This window comes from Bombyx mandarina, chromosome 16, assembly GCF_030267445.1.
Source record: "Bombyx mandarina strain Sakado chromosome 16, ASM3026744v2".
Lineage (NCBI taxonomy): Eukaryota > Metazoa > Arthropoda > Insecta > Lepidoptera > Bombycidae > Bombyx > Bombyx mandarina.
The window spans coordinates 5,711,611-5,725,090 of record NC_143222.1 but is presented as its reverse complement, the minus strand read 5'-3'; the positions used below and the strand labels follow the sequence as shown (position 1 = coordinate 5,725,090).

General features: G+C 32.2%; 2 protein-coding genes across 4 annotated transcripts; both read right to left on the bottom strand.

Moving 5' to 3' along the window:
- Window positions 1–498: 498 nt before the first annotated feature.
- Window positions 499–6,070, bottom strand: LOC114246782 (uncharacterized). Its single transcript, XM_028179469.2, has 6 exons — window positions 3,843–6,070; window positions 2,070–2,256; window positions 1,926–2,000; window positions 1,635–1,736; window positions 1,168–1,281; window positions 499–917 (listed from the first exon to the last, which is right to left on the bottom strand). The coding sequence occupies exons 1-6, from the start codon at window positions 3,911–3,913 to the stop codon at window positions 597–599; spliced, it is 870 nt and encodes a 289-aa protein (XP_028035270.2). The 5' UTR covers window positions 3,914–6,070; the 3' UTR covers window positions 499–596.
- A 2,056-nt stretch (window positions 6,071–8,126) lies between these two features.
- LOC114246756 (uncharacterized) lies at window positions 8,127–13,246 on the bottom strand. 3 transcript variants are annotated; one of them, XM_028179436.2, is made up of 2 exons: window positions 13,108–13,246; window positions 8,127–11,939 (listed from the first exon to the last, which is right to left on the bottom strand). In XM_028179436.2, exon 2 carries the CDS (start codon window positions 11,928–11,930, stop codon window positions 8,457–8,459), a length of 3,474 nt encoding a protein of 1,157 aa, XP_028035237.2. In that variant the 5' UTR covers window positions 11,931–11,939; window positions 13,108–13,246; the 3' UTR covers window positions 8,127–8,456. The 3 variants fall into 3 exon arrangements, with proteins under 3 accessions (XP_028035237.2, XP_089589987.1, XP_089589988.1); XM_089733861.1 differs by having other exon boundaries at window positions 13,130–13,235; XM_089733862.1 differs by lacking the exon at window positions 13,108–13,246 and adding an exon at window positions 12,977–13,100.
- Window positions 13,247–13,480: the final 234 nt, after the last annotated feature.

Below are 13,480 nucleotides of genomic sequence, written 5' to 3'. Positions count from 1 at the left end.
ATAACTCTACTCTCTACCCAGCAGACGCGTGAATGACGTTAAGCAGTAATAATAAATTCATGAAATATTTTTTTCGTTTTTTTTTCATAAGTGACTTTATTACTACAATTAAAATAAATGCAGTTTATATGTTAGTACATGAGATTAAAATATTAAACTTAAAATCAACACTACTGTGTACAGGGTGAAAGGCAGCTATCTGAAAACTTAAACCATGAACTCAGACCATAATTTTGAGCAGCTATTATTGTTTTTCAGGAAATAAAAAATCGACCTATCATACAAGGTTGGTAAATTCAGCGTGTGTAGGTATGTAGTGTAGCAAAAAAAGTATTTTCATTTCCTAAAAATCTTTGGTCTGGTCCGACTTCATGGCTTAGAACCATTGTGAAATGCATAATGTGACTGTGCAAATAACACGGTAGAACAGGGCTAGAATTTTGCAGTTATTAAATTACGCGTAGGGGTAGGACAGAGTGAAAATAATATTAAGTCGACTTGGAGATAACATAGAATATTTATTCAGTAATCACTAGCATACAAATTAAATCAAAATTAAACTATGAACTACGTACCTCTAAAAATAATTAGTTTATTTAGCTTTTTTGCAACCCATTTTTTTTTAAATTCTCAATAAGGTATTTCATCGATAAAATCTTTTTTTTTTGCCTTTTATTTTGCCGCTGTAATATCTTTATCTTAAATAATCGTTTATTCGCGAGATTCTTCTTTAAATCTAGTTGTTTTTTTAGTTTTTGGTGTTGAGGACTATTAAAAGCAGATTCAATTTCAGGCGAAGGTACACTTATCGGAGTGCTGCATGAAGGTTTTAATTTTTCTGAGGCCGACAGACTGGCTTTGTTCTCCAAAATTTCATTCGCGATATAAAATTTATGTTCACAATTCGGACATTCTACCTGAAAAAAAAGAACAGGTTTCTTTATTAATTAGAATATTTTTGTTTCGAAACATACTTAGTACTTGATGGTATATTTTTCTTAGATTTAGCATTTTTATTTTCTTTTAAAATGTGAATAATGCTTTTCCTTTATTTTCTAAATTAGTAAATTCAGCAAAAATACAGAACTTGCTAGGTTATTCACTTTAAAATTCACCAAATAGTTTTGTAACTGGAATGACGCAAACCTCGTAAAACCACTATCTTACCTTTTTAATCTTTTTTTCTTCCGTGTAGCTGCAACCAGGCTCTTCAAGGTCATGTTCTTTATTAATTTTTTCATGCATTTTGTTGCAAATATTTACTTTATCCGTTGTTTTCTCCTGTTAAAAAAATATTTTTCTTGATAATATATTTATAGCAATTACTTTTACGGTAGGTAGGCAAAAAATTCAGTTGTACATTAAAAAAAATCCACTGAAAGAGATAGCCCCGTGAACAGATATATCTTGGACTTAGGATAATAGTTTTAAAGATCTTCTCGTAAGAAAAACTTTCAGAAAGTAAACTAAAATATCCATAAAACGTTGAGTTTGTGTGGGAGTTATAGTTTTTTTCTTTACAGAGAGTTGCTCAGAAATATCGTCTTGGTTCATTTTTCAAGTTTTCCGAAAGCTATCTCTTCCCCCCCTTTATACTTAGAATAGAAAATTGTAATTTCAATAGACAAACTCACCAATTTCCTTTTTCTCTGTTCTATATTACTACAATTAGGTGAATGTAATTCCCTTAAATTAGCTTTATTTTTTACATCTTCCCGAGGCACTGAGGACTCTTTCTGTAAGATACAAATACAGTTATAAAAATGGAGATATATTGATTCAAAATGTCAGTTAATTTTAAAGTAAAATGATTTTGCACCTTCTAGATTTGATACTAAAACGTCGTTGAAACGTCGTTATGATACGAAAATAACGACGTTTCAGATTAGATTCTATTATTGATAAGTAATAAAAAAATATTACACCTGCAAATTTGTTGTACACGTGGTAGATAAAGGTTCCAAAAAGTCATTTGAGTGTACATTCAATGGAGTAACCATCTGTAAAATATAATTAGTAATGTATAATTTTAAACAACATTATTACAGGAAATTATACAACATACTGACAGTGCAAATGGGCAACGCAGATTTTTTTAATCGCACACGACTTCCATTTTCAAGTGCGTACATGTCCTCTTTTTGAAAGTGTATGCTGCATATTGTGCTATTTTTGCAAGGCGTCCAATTTGTTTCATTTCTTTCCAAACGTACTGCGGTTATCCATTTTTTACGTTGAATTTCATTTGTCGAAAATCTGCAGTAATAAAATATTTTGTTATCGCTGCATAATATCATCCTTGCTACTTAAATAAAACTTATGTTTTATCTGAGCAGTATAAAGAACTACTACTGCTTCGATCAATAATAGTACTAGATTACGGATCAGGAACAAAAATAAGACGCTCCAGTGGCCACGTTTGTAGACACGAAAACATCTTCATTTCTTAGAAAAAAGTTTAATAATGTTAACGACTTCAGTTTATTATAAACCTTAATACTTAAAAATAAAGTTTAATTACCATTGCAAAATATATGTACTTAGGTCCTTTCGTCAGAAAAATAATATTATGGAATAAATTTAAAATGTCACTTGAACATAAAAAGTCATCAGTACAAAAATATTTATTCTAAAATGATACTTAAAGCCTAATTTATAAGGTTAAAAATATTTGTTTAAAATTTCGTGCTTATTGTATTGTGGAACTAGATGTAGTTCTTGGTATTACATTTCAATGCTCAGAACACAGTAAGTATTGAAAGACATAGAGTTGCAGAATATACATATTTGTTTTAGGTTTGTTTTGTATGGTCGCAACTATTTTTGACCGATTCAAAAAAGTAGTAGATAATATTTTACATTGCCGCTATTACAACAAATAGGTGATAAAAAATAAAATTGAATAAAGTAAAAAAAATATGAAAGGAAACACGAAACATGTTTTCCACGTATTCTTTATACAGAAGTAATTAAAACAATAATGTAGGTTTAATTACCTTTAAACAGATTCAGTTTGTTATAAAGCTGTCTTTTAGAAGTCATTTTTATATGAGCGGTTTCTTTTTTACAAATATAATGTAATCTTATATCAATGAATTTTTCTATAATCAGTTTAATTTAGGCTTATTTTATGGCTGTGTTCGTTTCCCCCAGAAAACAAATCCTTTTCAGCATATACGCTTAAAATATTTACACATACATATAAAGTTTTTTTAATACTTTTTTGCATTGATTTGCCACCACCATTGAACAATTCTAGAATTTTTATAAGAGTTCTATATTTCTTCTCCTCTTTCTTTCGCGACAATATATATCCATTGTGCACAGCGACAAGGGGCTACTAGGAAATCTACAAACAAAAATAACATTATAAAATAACAAAACTACTCTATGCATTCCCTGTCCAAGAATAGGTGATGTTTGTTACAATAGTTGGTGCCTTGTTGCAAACATTGGCCAAACAATTACAATATTCGTAAATTGTGTTTTATTTACAATATAATTGTGTTTATTATTTTATGAAAAACACTTAATAATATAAATTTACCAAAAAAAGATATTCCTTCCAAAACCTTGGTGTTACGGTGGTTTTTTACTCAGTTTTTGAACGCGCATTGCAGCGTTTTGACGTCTTAGTGTTGGCTATGATTGGACCATACTAATTTGAAATAAGACCACAAATTTATTTGTGGTCTTATTTTTCGGGCCGCTTTTGAAGCGCTAATCGCGAATCTAGTAGTATTATTGATCGAAGTACTACTGCATAGAAAAAGTAATCGTACATATTGCATAACACTATCCATCATCAATAGTATGAAATTTTACGATGTTTGTATACTTACTTATGAAAGCTAATTCCACTGTTTTTCATATCTGTATGGCTTTTACACCATTTCACGACACACGATGGCATACTTGCAAAATCAAAACGCGCAAAATAATAATTATCTGGTCAACCGAAAACTGACGCAACACAACCGCACGACATGAGTGCGACAGCGAACTGGCGCGCCGTTCTGTAGCTATTTTAAGCCCCGCCCTCCGCGGCGGCTATTTACGTGGAACCATTTTTGAAGCGTAATTACTATTTCTCTATAGTTTTATTATTCGTAGTTGGTATGAAATTAAACCACCCGCACAAAATTTGAAACACTCATCGTTTATTGTCCAAGGACAGAAATCACAAAACACGAAAAAAGAGAAACAAGTGAAGATAATGTGATACATTAAGCGACAGTAGATGTTATTGGAAACTACTTTTTTAACGTAAGCCAAAGTTATCGTAAACGCGTCAGGGTCTCGCAGTAAATCGACCAGCTGATTTAGAGATAAACTCGTGTATCGTAAGTTAGGATTCATTGCTGTCGGCAGTCATCTGTATCCGCGGTCGTGAAAATCCGGGACTCGACCGCCCGCCGGTTCTCCTTGTAGGGACGGACCACCCAAATACACATAAAGCTGCCTACTAAAGGCTTATTATACTTGGCTAAATTTAGTCGACTGAATTCAGTTGCTACTGAATTCAGTGAAGTGTAATAGCATTAAGTAAGTTAGCGTTAGCCTACTAAATTCAATAGCAAGGATGGTTTCTGACTGACTAAATCATTTAGAAGCCTAATTAGAAACGCATTTAGGAAGGTGTGATCACGTTAAGTTGCTTAATGGTTTCAGTCGTCCCATAGCTCTCCGTCCGTAAGGACATTTTAGTTTGTTTTTTACTTCCGAATAAAAAGTATTAATTTCGGTCACCTTTATTTAATGTTCCAGACATTTATAAATAGCCCGACATGTTTCAGGGATAATTTTTGTCATCAGGGGTTGGGATATTGAAGAACTAAATTTTAAATTTTGATACGAATTTCCTGTTGCAAGAAATCTTAATGTTACAACCAATCTTTCTTTTGGACTTATACTATCGTAGGATTAGATATGTAATAGTTATATAATAGACTATCGTAGGATAGTATCCTGCTTTTGAATAAACGGTGTCACAAGGTTTAATATTAGGTCAAACGAGCTCGAATCCATTTATAGATAATTTCTGAAGTCTGCTGGTTCTAAATCACTCATAATGTTCATATTTGCAATTTTTCCGCGGAGCAATAAATATTTCTTCACCCATATTCTTCTTTTTTGACGTGACAACGTCTTATAATTCGATGGAGTCGGCTGCACGCACGAAAAAAGATGACTCATGCGGCGTTACCTCGCTCTGAGGCGTTCCATTTAAAGCTTGAAGTGCAAGCGAGAGCGCGCAACGTGCAACAAAGAGGCACAATCGGCTTCCGCGTTCGGCAGCCTTCGACTTCGACTACTTGAGCGATGTATCCGCGTGGACAGCTGCTATATAATAATACATTTACATGTTTTCGTCAAGTATGAAGTTCAGTGAAAAGTGAATGTGGTGTCAATTGTCCATACAATATATCTATCAAACAAATAAAATTAAAATTTTCTTTTGAAAAATGAAACCATTTCATCAGTATTTTCTTATGACGTTGTCACGTTCAACTATCGTCAGTAAACCGACTTTACAGACAACCGATTCATTCATTTTCAATTGAGCCGACAGCGGCGGCTACGCCAGGACCAATTTTTTATTGTCTAGACAATATTGGGGGCATCCTCGTACACACACGACACGTCCAACTTCGTCGCGCTTAAACTGACAATTGATTCAGTAACTGAATTTAGAACAGTGTAATCAGAAGCTTCTAAAGCTGCAGTCGCAGCAATCGAATAAATTTAGCCAAGTGTAATAAGCCTTTAAAGTATGCCTTAGACAACGGCTACTTTAAAATATACTTTAAAAAATCTACATATGAAATTTTTAGCAAAAAATACTAACGTTATAATCAGTTATACAACATTTAAAAGACTTAGGCCTTTTTGGGTTTCTCTTCCAGTTGATGATCGTGATACATGTGCTTGCACACAAATCCTTCGTCATCCTTTACTGCCGCACTTAGACATTTAATGGTTACTTAACCGATTATTTAGCTCTTTTCTTTTCTTTTAAATGGCTAATAGTCGATTTCTCAAAAATTTTACTAAAGAATTAGACCTTTTATATTGTATTGTTTCAAATAATTAAAAAAAATTTAAGTTGTATCAAATACTTCATTAAAAATGAAGAAAAATTACAAATACTAATAAACTACGAATAATAATTTAAAACATGCTACGGTATTTTCAGTAATTTTTTTTTGGATATACCTATTCTTTTCAACCTAGCCATAACCGAAAAGGCTAGTATTTAGATAATACTAATTCTTTTTTATTTATTTTTTATTGCTTATATGGGTTTATTGCGTATATTGCTGACACGAGCTCAGAGTCTACTTGATCTTAAGTGGTTACCGGAGCCCATTGACATCTACAACATAAATGCCACCACCCACCTTGAGATGAGTTCGAAGGTCTCAGTATAGTTACAAAGGCTGCCCGACCCTTCAAACCGAAACGCATTACTGCTTCACGGCAGGAATAGACAGGGTGGTGGTACCTACCCGTGCGGACTCACAAGAGGTCCTACCACCAGTAAAGTAACAGTAACTATTCGAATTTAGACTACTATGAGAACAATAGTTTTCATAGTTAGACAATGTAGGCAATATTATTATATTATATTATAGTTGTTGCAAAGATGTACGAGCGCGCGTGGCTTTTATTTGTAGCAATTGTAGTAATCGTAGATACCTACATATTTTCGTTAGTGTGTACCCGACGCTGACGGAGCGGTCAGTATAGTAATCGGCAAACTTCGTGAGCAAATGACCTTGACTGCGCAGAACCGAATTTTAGATCACTTTGGTGGTGAGGGTGAGGCGCGACGGCAGGGGAAATCGTATCGAGCGCGTTATTGGTAGATCAGTCGAACCCTGCGTCCCGCACTGCGCCCTCATTCCGCTTGCTCCCAAAAGTACGCTTGCGTACAGTGGAAAGTCTATCGTTATTAATCGTTAAGTTATTTGTTATAATTGCTTGTGGACTTTGTTGCCATTGCTATTTGTTGAGTGTTTGTTGATTTTTTATAAAACATACACTATGCCGTGACAAACTGGTGTAGTACTTAAAAGAAAGGGTAGAAAATTTGTGTACGACGTATATTGCTTCTTTATAAAACATGAGAAGAATGATATGGAAAAATTAAAACAGACTTCGGAAGCAACAAAAACATCAGTGAGTACTGTTAGGTGCATTATTAACGAAGCTAAAGGCTCTGGCTTGCTCGCCGTGTTTCGGACTCCGGGTAAGAAAAGATCAGGGAAGAAGAAAGTTACCGGAATGGATAGTTTCGTTCAATCTGTAATAAAAAGATGTAATCATAATAACTACATAACAAGCAGCGAAACTCCATACCGTAGAAAGGCTTCGAAAAATTTAAAGAAGATATAAATTTTAATGGCTCGGAATTAAGCTTACGACGGATTATGAAAGAGCTAGGCTTCAGATGGAAAAAAGAACAGAAAATAATCGGAAGCTGGTAAATGAAAAAAGTAACATTCGATTACTACGAATCGAATATCTTCAAAAAATAATTAATTATAGACAAAAAAGAAGACCGAATCGACCGAGTTGTAAACTACGCCGATGAGCCCTATGTCGACTCATCACGATGATAGCGACTCGGGTGATGAAAACAGTGATGATGATGATGGTCAAGATTATGATAACGAAAAAAAAATTACAAATACCAGCTTCGCTTCAACTGAACCAAGACCTGGCAACAGCTCTAGTTTTGACTTAATAGAAGGAATATCTATTTTGCCCCAAGATTAAATTATTACAATTATTAACCTATATGTTTTGTTGATGTTCTAATAAATATATAAATAAATACATATGTTGATTTTAATAATTTAATAGCATTATGACGCAGAGTAAGTAATGTTTTTGCACGTGAGTGTACCATGCGCAAACTTACCCCCACTACGTCGACAAATGCTCAAGAAGTTTGCCGGTTATTATACCTAGCTTACAGTACATTAGCTACCTATAGCCTACATTGCCGCGTATACAGATTGGTCACCTAAGGGCGGCATGCAGTCGTACTTTGTAACAACTATACTCAGGTTTTCTTTTGTACTTCACATTGAGCGTGAAATGAAATGACAAATTAAAAATTTGATAAAATAAATTAACTTTAATTAAGTATATATTTAATAACATATTATTATATTTACTTAAAGTAAATATGAATGATACCGACTTAGTGAAATCAATGTATTAATAAAATATATTATTTAAAATAAGTATTATCATTCTTACAACAACAATTATTAGTAGTTATTTAACTTCATAATTTTTATTTTTTTTATTTTCATGGATTGGTTAGGACTACCAAATAAGCACTGCTATTGGTGGTAGGCAAATACTCATACCACCACAGGGTAAGTAGGCTCACGTAACTCATTACACACAGTAAGCCATACTTCTATGAAACAAATAAAACCTTAAAACAATTCTATACGTGAGTTGTCAAGCTTATTATGATAATGGATTTGTACGATAGGTGATGGATGTAATTTTATAAGTTCTTTGATACTTTTAAGTTTCTCTTTGTCCTCATCTGTACCTGTAAATGGAATAAATGAATGTGTCACAAAAATGTAGGTACCTTCCGATTCACTGGACTGAAGAATATATTTTAACAAGTCATTTCTGTTATAGTAACAGATGTTTCTTAAGAATTCTTCGAAAGTCTCGCCAAATAACGTGACTATAGCCAGTGAATATGCTTTCACATTTTCGTTTAGAATATCTATAATTTCTTTGGCTAATGGCACTGATATATCAAAAATAAATTTTTCCCATAATTTTTCATGCACGCTGTCATCTAGATTACCAGGTTCAAAAGCAGGCAATAATTTTTCATTTGCATGAGTTACTTGTATAAATGCTAATGTCAGTTTCCAAGCAGTAAAAGTTTGATAATTCTCTACCATTGAAAGTGAATTTTCAAGCTTAATTAAAATATCTTTGAACATTTTCAACGGGATTACATTCTTCTTTTTTAAAATCGTATCTTTCACGTTTAACGTTAATGATTCAAGCAGTTTTTCAATGTTACATCGAACATATCTTTTTTGTTCATGTTCCTCATGATATCTCGGTAAATATTTATCGAGTAATGGTGATAGAATTCGTTCAAATCGTTCATTTTGTTCGGCAATGTCTTTACATTGAAGTAAATAAGATGCGATTACAGAAAAATATTCACATTTTATGGTGTTAAGCGTTTCTGTCATAGGTTTAATCAAAATCTCCTCCACGAAATCGCTTTCTAACAAATCCATGACTTCAGGAGCATAATCTATAATCCTATCCAATAGATATTGACAATTAGCTTTTGGAGGTAATGATTTCAGTAAAATGTAACTTCTCATATAATATCTTCCCCTTATGGATAATGGCACCGTTTTAACTTTACCCAACATATTGTAAATGTTTTTATTTTCTTCACTGGATAGATTTTCAATAAAAGATTCTAAAATTTTCCAAAGTTCTTCAGCTTCAGCATCATTTTTTTCTTTACACAATCCATCAAATGTTAGCTTAAAAAGAACAGCGCGTATGCTTGAATTTTTTGTGGACATCCACAAATCTAACAACAATGGTTTTAGTTCTTTAGACTGAAGTTTGTTAAAAGCAAAATTAATACCAATTTTTTGTAAAGACACTGGTGCATTCATAAACAAAGGAATATCCATTTTAGTTTGAATTTGGCTGGAGTTTTGTAATATAGATGTTAAAGATGGAACAGTGAACTGCAAATAGTCTCCTTTGGCATAAAGTAATACAACTTCTATAGGGAGAAGCGGTCTGGACATGTGCATGAGTTTTGCTATATTTTTACGAATACTAAGTAAACGCTCATTCTCTCCACTCCAGTTAATTTTTTTTTCTCTCGGGGCATATTTTTCCAGTATGCTCAACAATTCCTTTTGTGAAAGTAATGAAATAAGATTTTGAATGAGAAATTTATGAACACTCGAATTTTCGAGGCGTTCAAAGTGGTATTCTTTCCATGCAATAGCAAGATTTTGCGGCCAATATGTACGCAATTTACTGAGAAACATTCTCAATGACATTGTTTCCTTTTCACACAAAGTCTTTATGTCATTGTTGTGTAGAACCAATAAATTTGGATCATGTTTCAAAGCATTCATAAATACTATTTCAGTAGGAGAAAGTGCAATAGATTCCTTAAACATGTGTCGTCTCCAGGCTTTGTTTAAATTATACACAAATGAAAAGTCCACATCCCAGGAGTTATCTTTTTTAATTCTCATGAGTTCTTGAATTTTATTCCAAACAAAGGGAAAGTCAGATATGTGTTTTTTCCAATCTTGAATTAATAGCAGAATATTTTTTATTATTCCAATATTATCCACAAGAGATGTTTTATCATTTATTTCTTGACTAGTTAATTGTGTTTGTAAGTGATCATATAGAAAACTAAACAATTTTGTTTTCTCTTCTTGATTTAGTATCTTTGCAAATGATTTCATTGTATTGAAAGAAAATTTTTTAATTACAATTTCTTGATTTGTTTCACCAACAATAACATTATGAACAATAATAATTTCAATACATTTTTGCACATTATTTTCAGATTCAACATATACTTCCATACTATGAAAGAGTGTATTTAGGAGGGACCAAGTTTCATGATTTTTAATAGCTTTGATATTTGAAATAGCAGTGTTTACAAATTGTATCTTAAATTTAAAAGGTTCATTAATATGTTTATCATGATAATACTGGAGAACTGTTCTTATATCATTCAAGTTATTTCCAGCACACTTAAGCAAAACAATCATCATAGAGTTTCTTTCTATGGGTGATGATTCAGCACGTATGAGTTTCTTTATCTCTACAAAGGCCACATCAAATGGTGCAAATTTATACCATACATAAGAATTTTGAACACTGTTGGACTGCTTAGAACTCATCGCAACACCTAATCTGTCACAATCGCCGAGCTCTTCTTTAAGGTCTTTATCAATGAAAATTTTCTGTATAAATTCAAATCTACCTTTTTGAGGCATGCGTTTTATAAAGTGTATCAAATTATTATATGTGTATATGAAATCAAGTTCATCATTCTTGACATGTTTTAATAAAAAGCTTTGTATTTCATCCGGTTTTAAATATTTTGAAAAACATTCACAGTCTACACATTTTGCGAATTTTGGAAAATTATCTAATATTCGTTGTGGACATTTTTCCATAAGAATCTTGGTATATTTTGGCCCAAAAGCTGGAAGCCGGTAATATTGAACATTTTCAAGCAAATCTAAAAATTTCTCTGGTTCTTTTTTTATTAGAAATAATGTTTTCGACATTGTAGAACCATAGAAGCGTCCAGTTGTCTCATTAAATATCTTTAATATTGAAAATGACTTTTCGCACAAACGCTTGAGAATATGTACTGGCAAGTCATTGCTTTCTTCTTTGATTACTGTTTCTATGAAGCCTAGAGAACAGTTTTGTAACCATTTGTAAGCATCTTGAGGTTGTCTATCTTTGACATAATGATAAAATTCTTCAACCCTTATTTCATCTTTTAAATTTAGTCTTATATGTAGCATGAGTTTGTTTATGCCTTGTTTCAACATATTTGGGAACAATTCATTATGAAGGTATGTTGGGTTTATGAAATGAGAGTATTGTTTGTCCTTTATTAACCATGTGCTGTGCTTAATAGCTTTGGAGATATATAGCATATCTTTACATTTAAAGACTTCTAGTATATACTCTGCTTTCCTGGTTTTGCAAGCTATCTCTATTTTTAACAAATTATCAAGGTCACTCTCATCAGTATTGATTGCATCTAATGATGTATTAGCTGCATCTTTGACTAATTTGTTAAATTGCTTATGTTTTCGCCCTAAGCTCACATCTTCTAATATTAAAGATGGCATTATGCAGATCTGGAAAAAAAAAACAAAAATGTGTAAATTGGCAAATACATGTTTTATTTAACACTAGAAAAGTGAAGGTGATATTCTTTGTGATATATATCTAGGGAAAAACATTAAATAGTTTTCAGCTAACCCTGAGTATTGACTTTGGATCTTTGAATCTTACATGTGATATTAAGAATGAGTATGATATCAATATTGTAGTTACACGACAAACAGAGTACATAACCATGTAAACTAAATTAAAGATTTTATTGGTGAGTGAACTTATGTAGTTGCTTTCTTGGAAAGATCAAACCTATCCAGGTTCAATTTAAAATTATGTATCTCCTATCATAAATTTGATACAGGGCATTAGGTAAATTCAATTCTCATGTATAGTAAGTTTATTATATTTTAAATGCTTAATAACCTTTTTTCAGCTATTTGAATGGAGTGAACTTAATGCTAAGTGAAATACCAAATAAAACACACCTTTAATTGAAAATATAAATGTTGCATACTAAGCAAAATGTCATTTAAACCAAATAGCCTTTCACCCCTCAATATCATTATCATTTAATCACTATCTAATGATGAAGTTTTTTTTTTTATATTGTCAAATGATATTGTAGTAACTTAGTAAATAGCTCAATACTTAATTAACATTCACTTCACAGTCACTTTTCAAGCAATGATTTAACACGGTTCAGTAACTACATTTAGATGGGTTTTCAGTTCTGTGTCGATGTTTACGTATTAGTCGTCATGTAGGTACGTAATAGAATTATGAACAGGACGAACAACGGTGCTGTGATTTAAAATTTGAAACCGGGTGATGATAAGACAAAATCCCATAAAGACTCTGAAGACAAAACCTCAGACTCTTGAAATATGTTCACGTCATACATACAAGCAGCTATGAATCATAGAAAGCAGACAGAAAAAGAGAGCGTTTAAAGTTCACAGGTCCATTTGTAAATGTTGTAATCGACGAATTAGGCACTGCATTACTGAGACAGATTTTATGTCCATACTTTAATACTTTTACTATGTATCTGTTGTACCTAGGTAGTTTTTATAATAGTGGAATAGGATGGAGTCACTGAATCCAAAATGATAAACATGAAAAACGGCAACATAGGTAAGAGATGACAAATAAACTTAACATGGTAGGTACGGTACATAAGGTACTTACTTTTTAATAAAAAGTTGTTTACCTCGGCGTGACAGATATTTCTTTGAGTAGTAGTAGTAGTACTAGTCTAGTAGTATAATCGTATTTTTTATTAGACGAAGTCAATTGACGTTTATGTACTGCGCTGTCAGTTTTTGATGAAATAAAAATAGTGTTGTGACAAAGTGAATGATTGAAAAAACTCCTGAATTAATGAAATTGTCTCGATTGTCTTGTGCAGAGGTCAGCAATGCGGCGCCCCCGATAGATTTTTAATGCGCCCTACTGTAAATAATATACAATTATAAGTACATACCTATGTATATAATTAATATTCTATTTAATTTAATTTATTAATTACTGTTCTTTTCCTTAGCGTTGAATTTTGTATTAG

Bases quoted from the DNA above. Each gene is read 5' to 3' on its own strand.
- LOC114246782 (XM_028179469.2), bottom strand. From the start codon at position 3,913: ATGCCATCGTGTGTCGTGAAATGGTGTAAAAGCCATACAGATATGAAA. The intron at 1,737-1,925 runs GTGTAATATTTT...TGTATCTTACAG, and splicing joins CGTGTACAACAAATTTGCAG to AAAGAGTCCTCAGTGCCTCG. The intron at 1,282-1,634 runs GTGAGTTTGTCT...TTTTTTTAACAG, and splicing joins AACAGAGAAAAAGGAAATTG to GAGAAAACAACGGATAAAGT.
- LOC114246756 (XM_028179436.2), bottom strand. From the start codon at position 11,930: ATGCCATCTTTAATATTAGAAGATGTGAGCTTAGGGCGAAAACATAAG.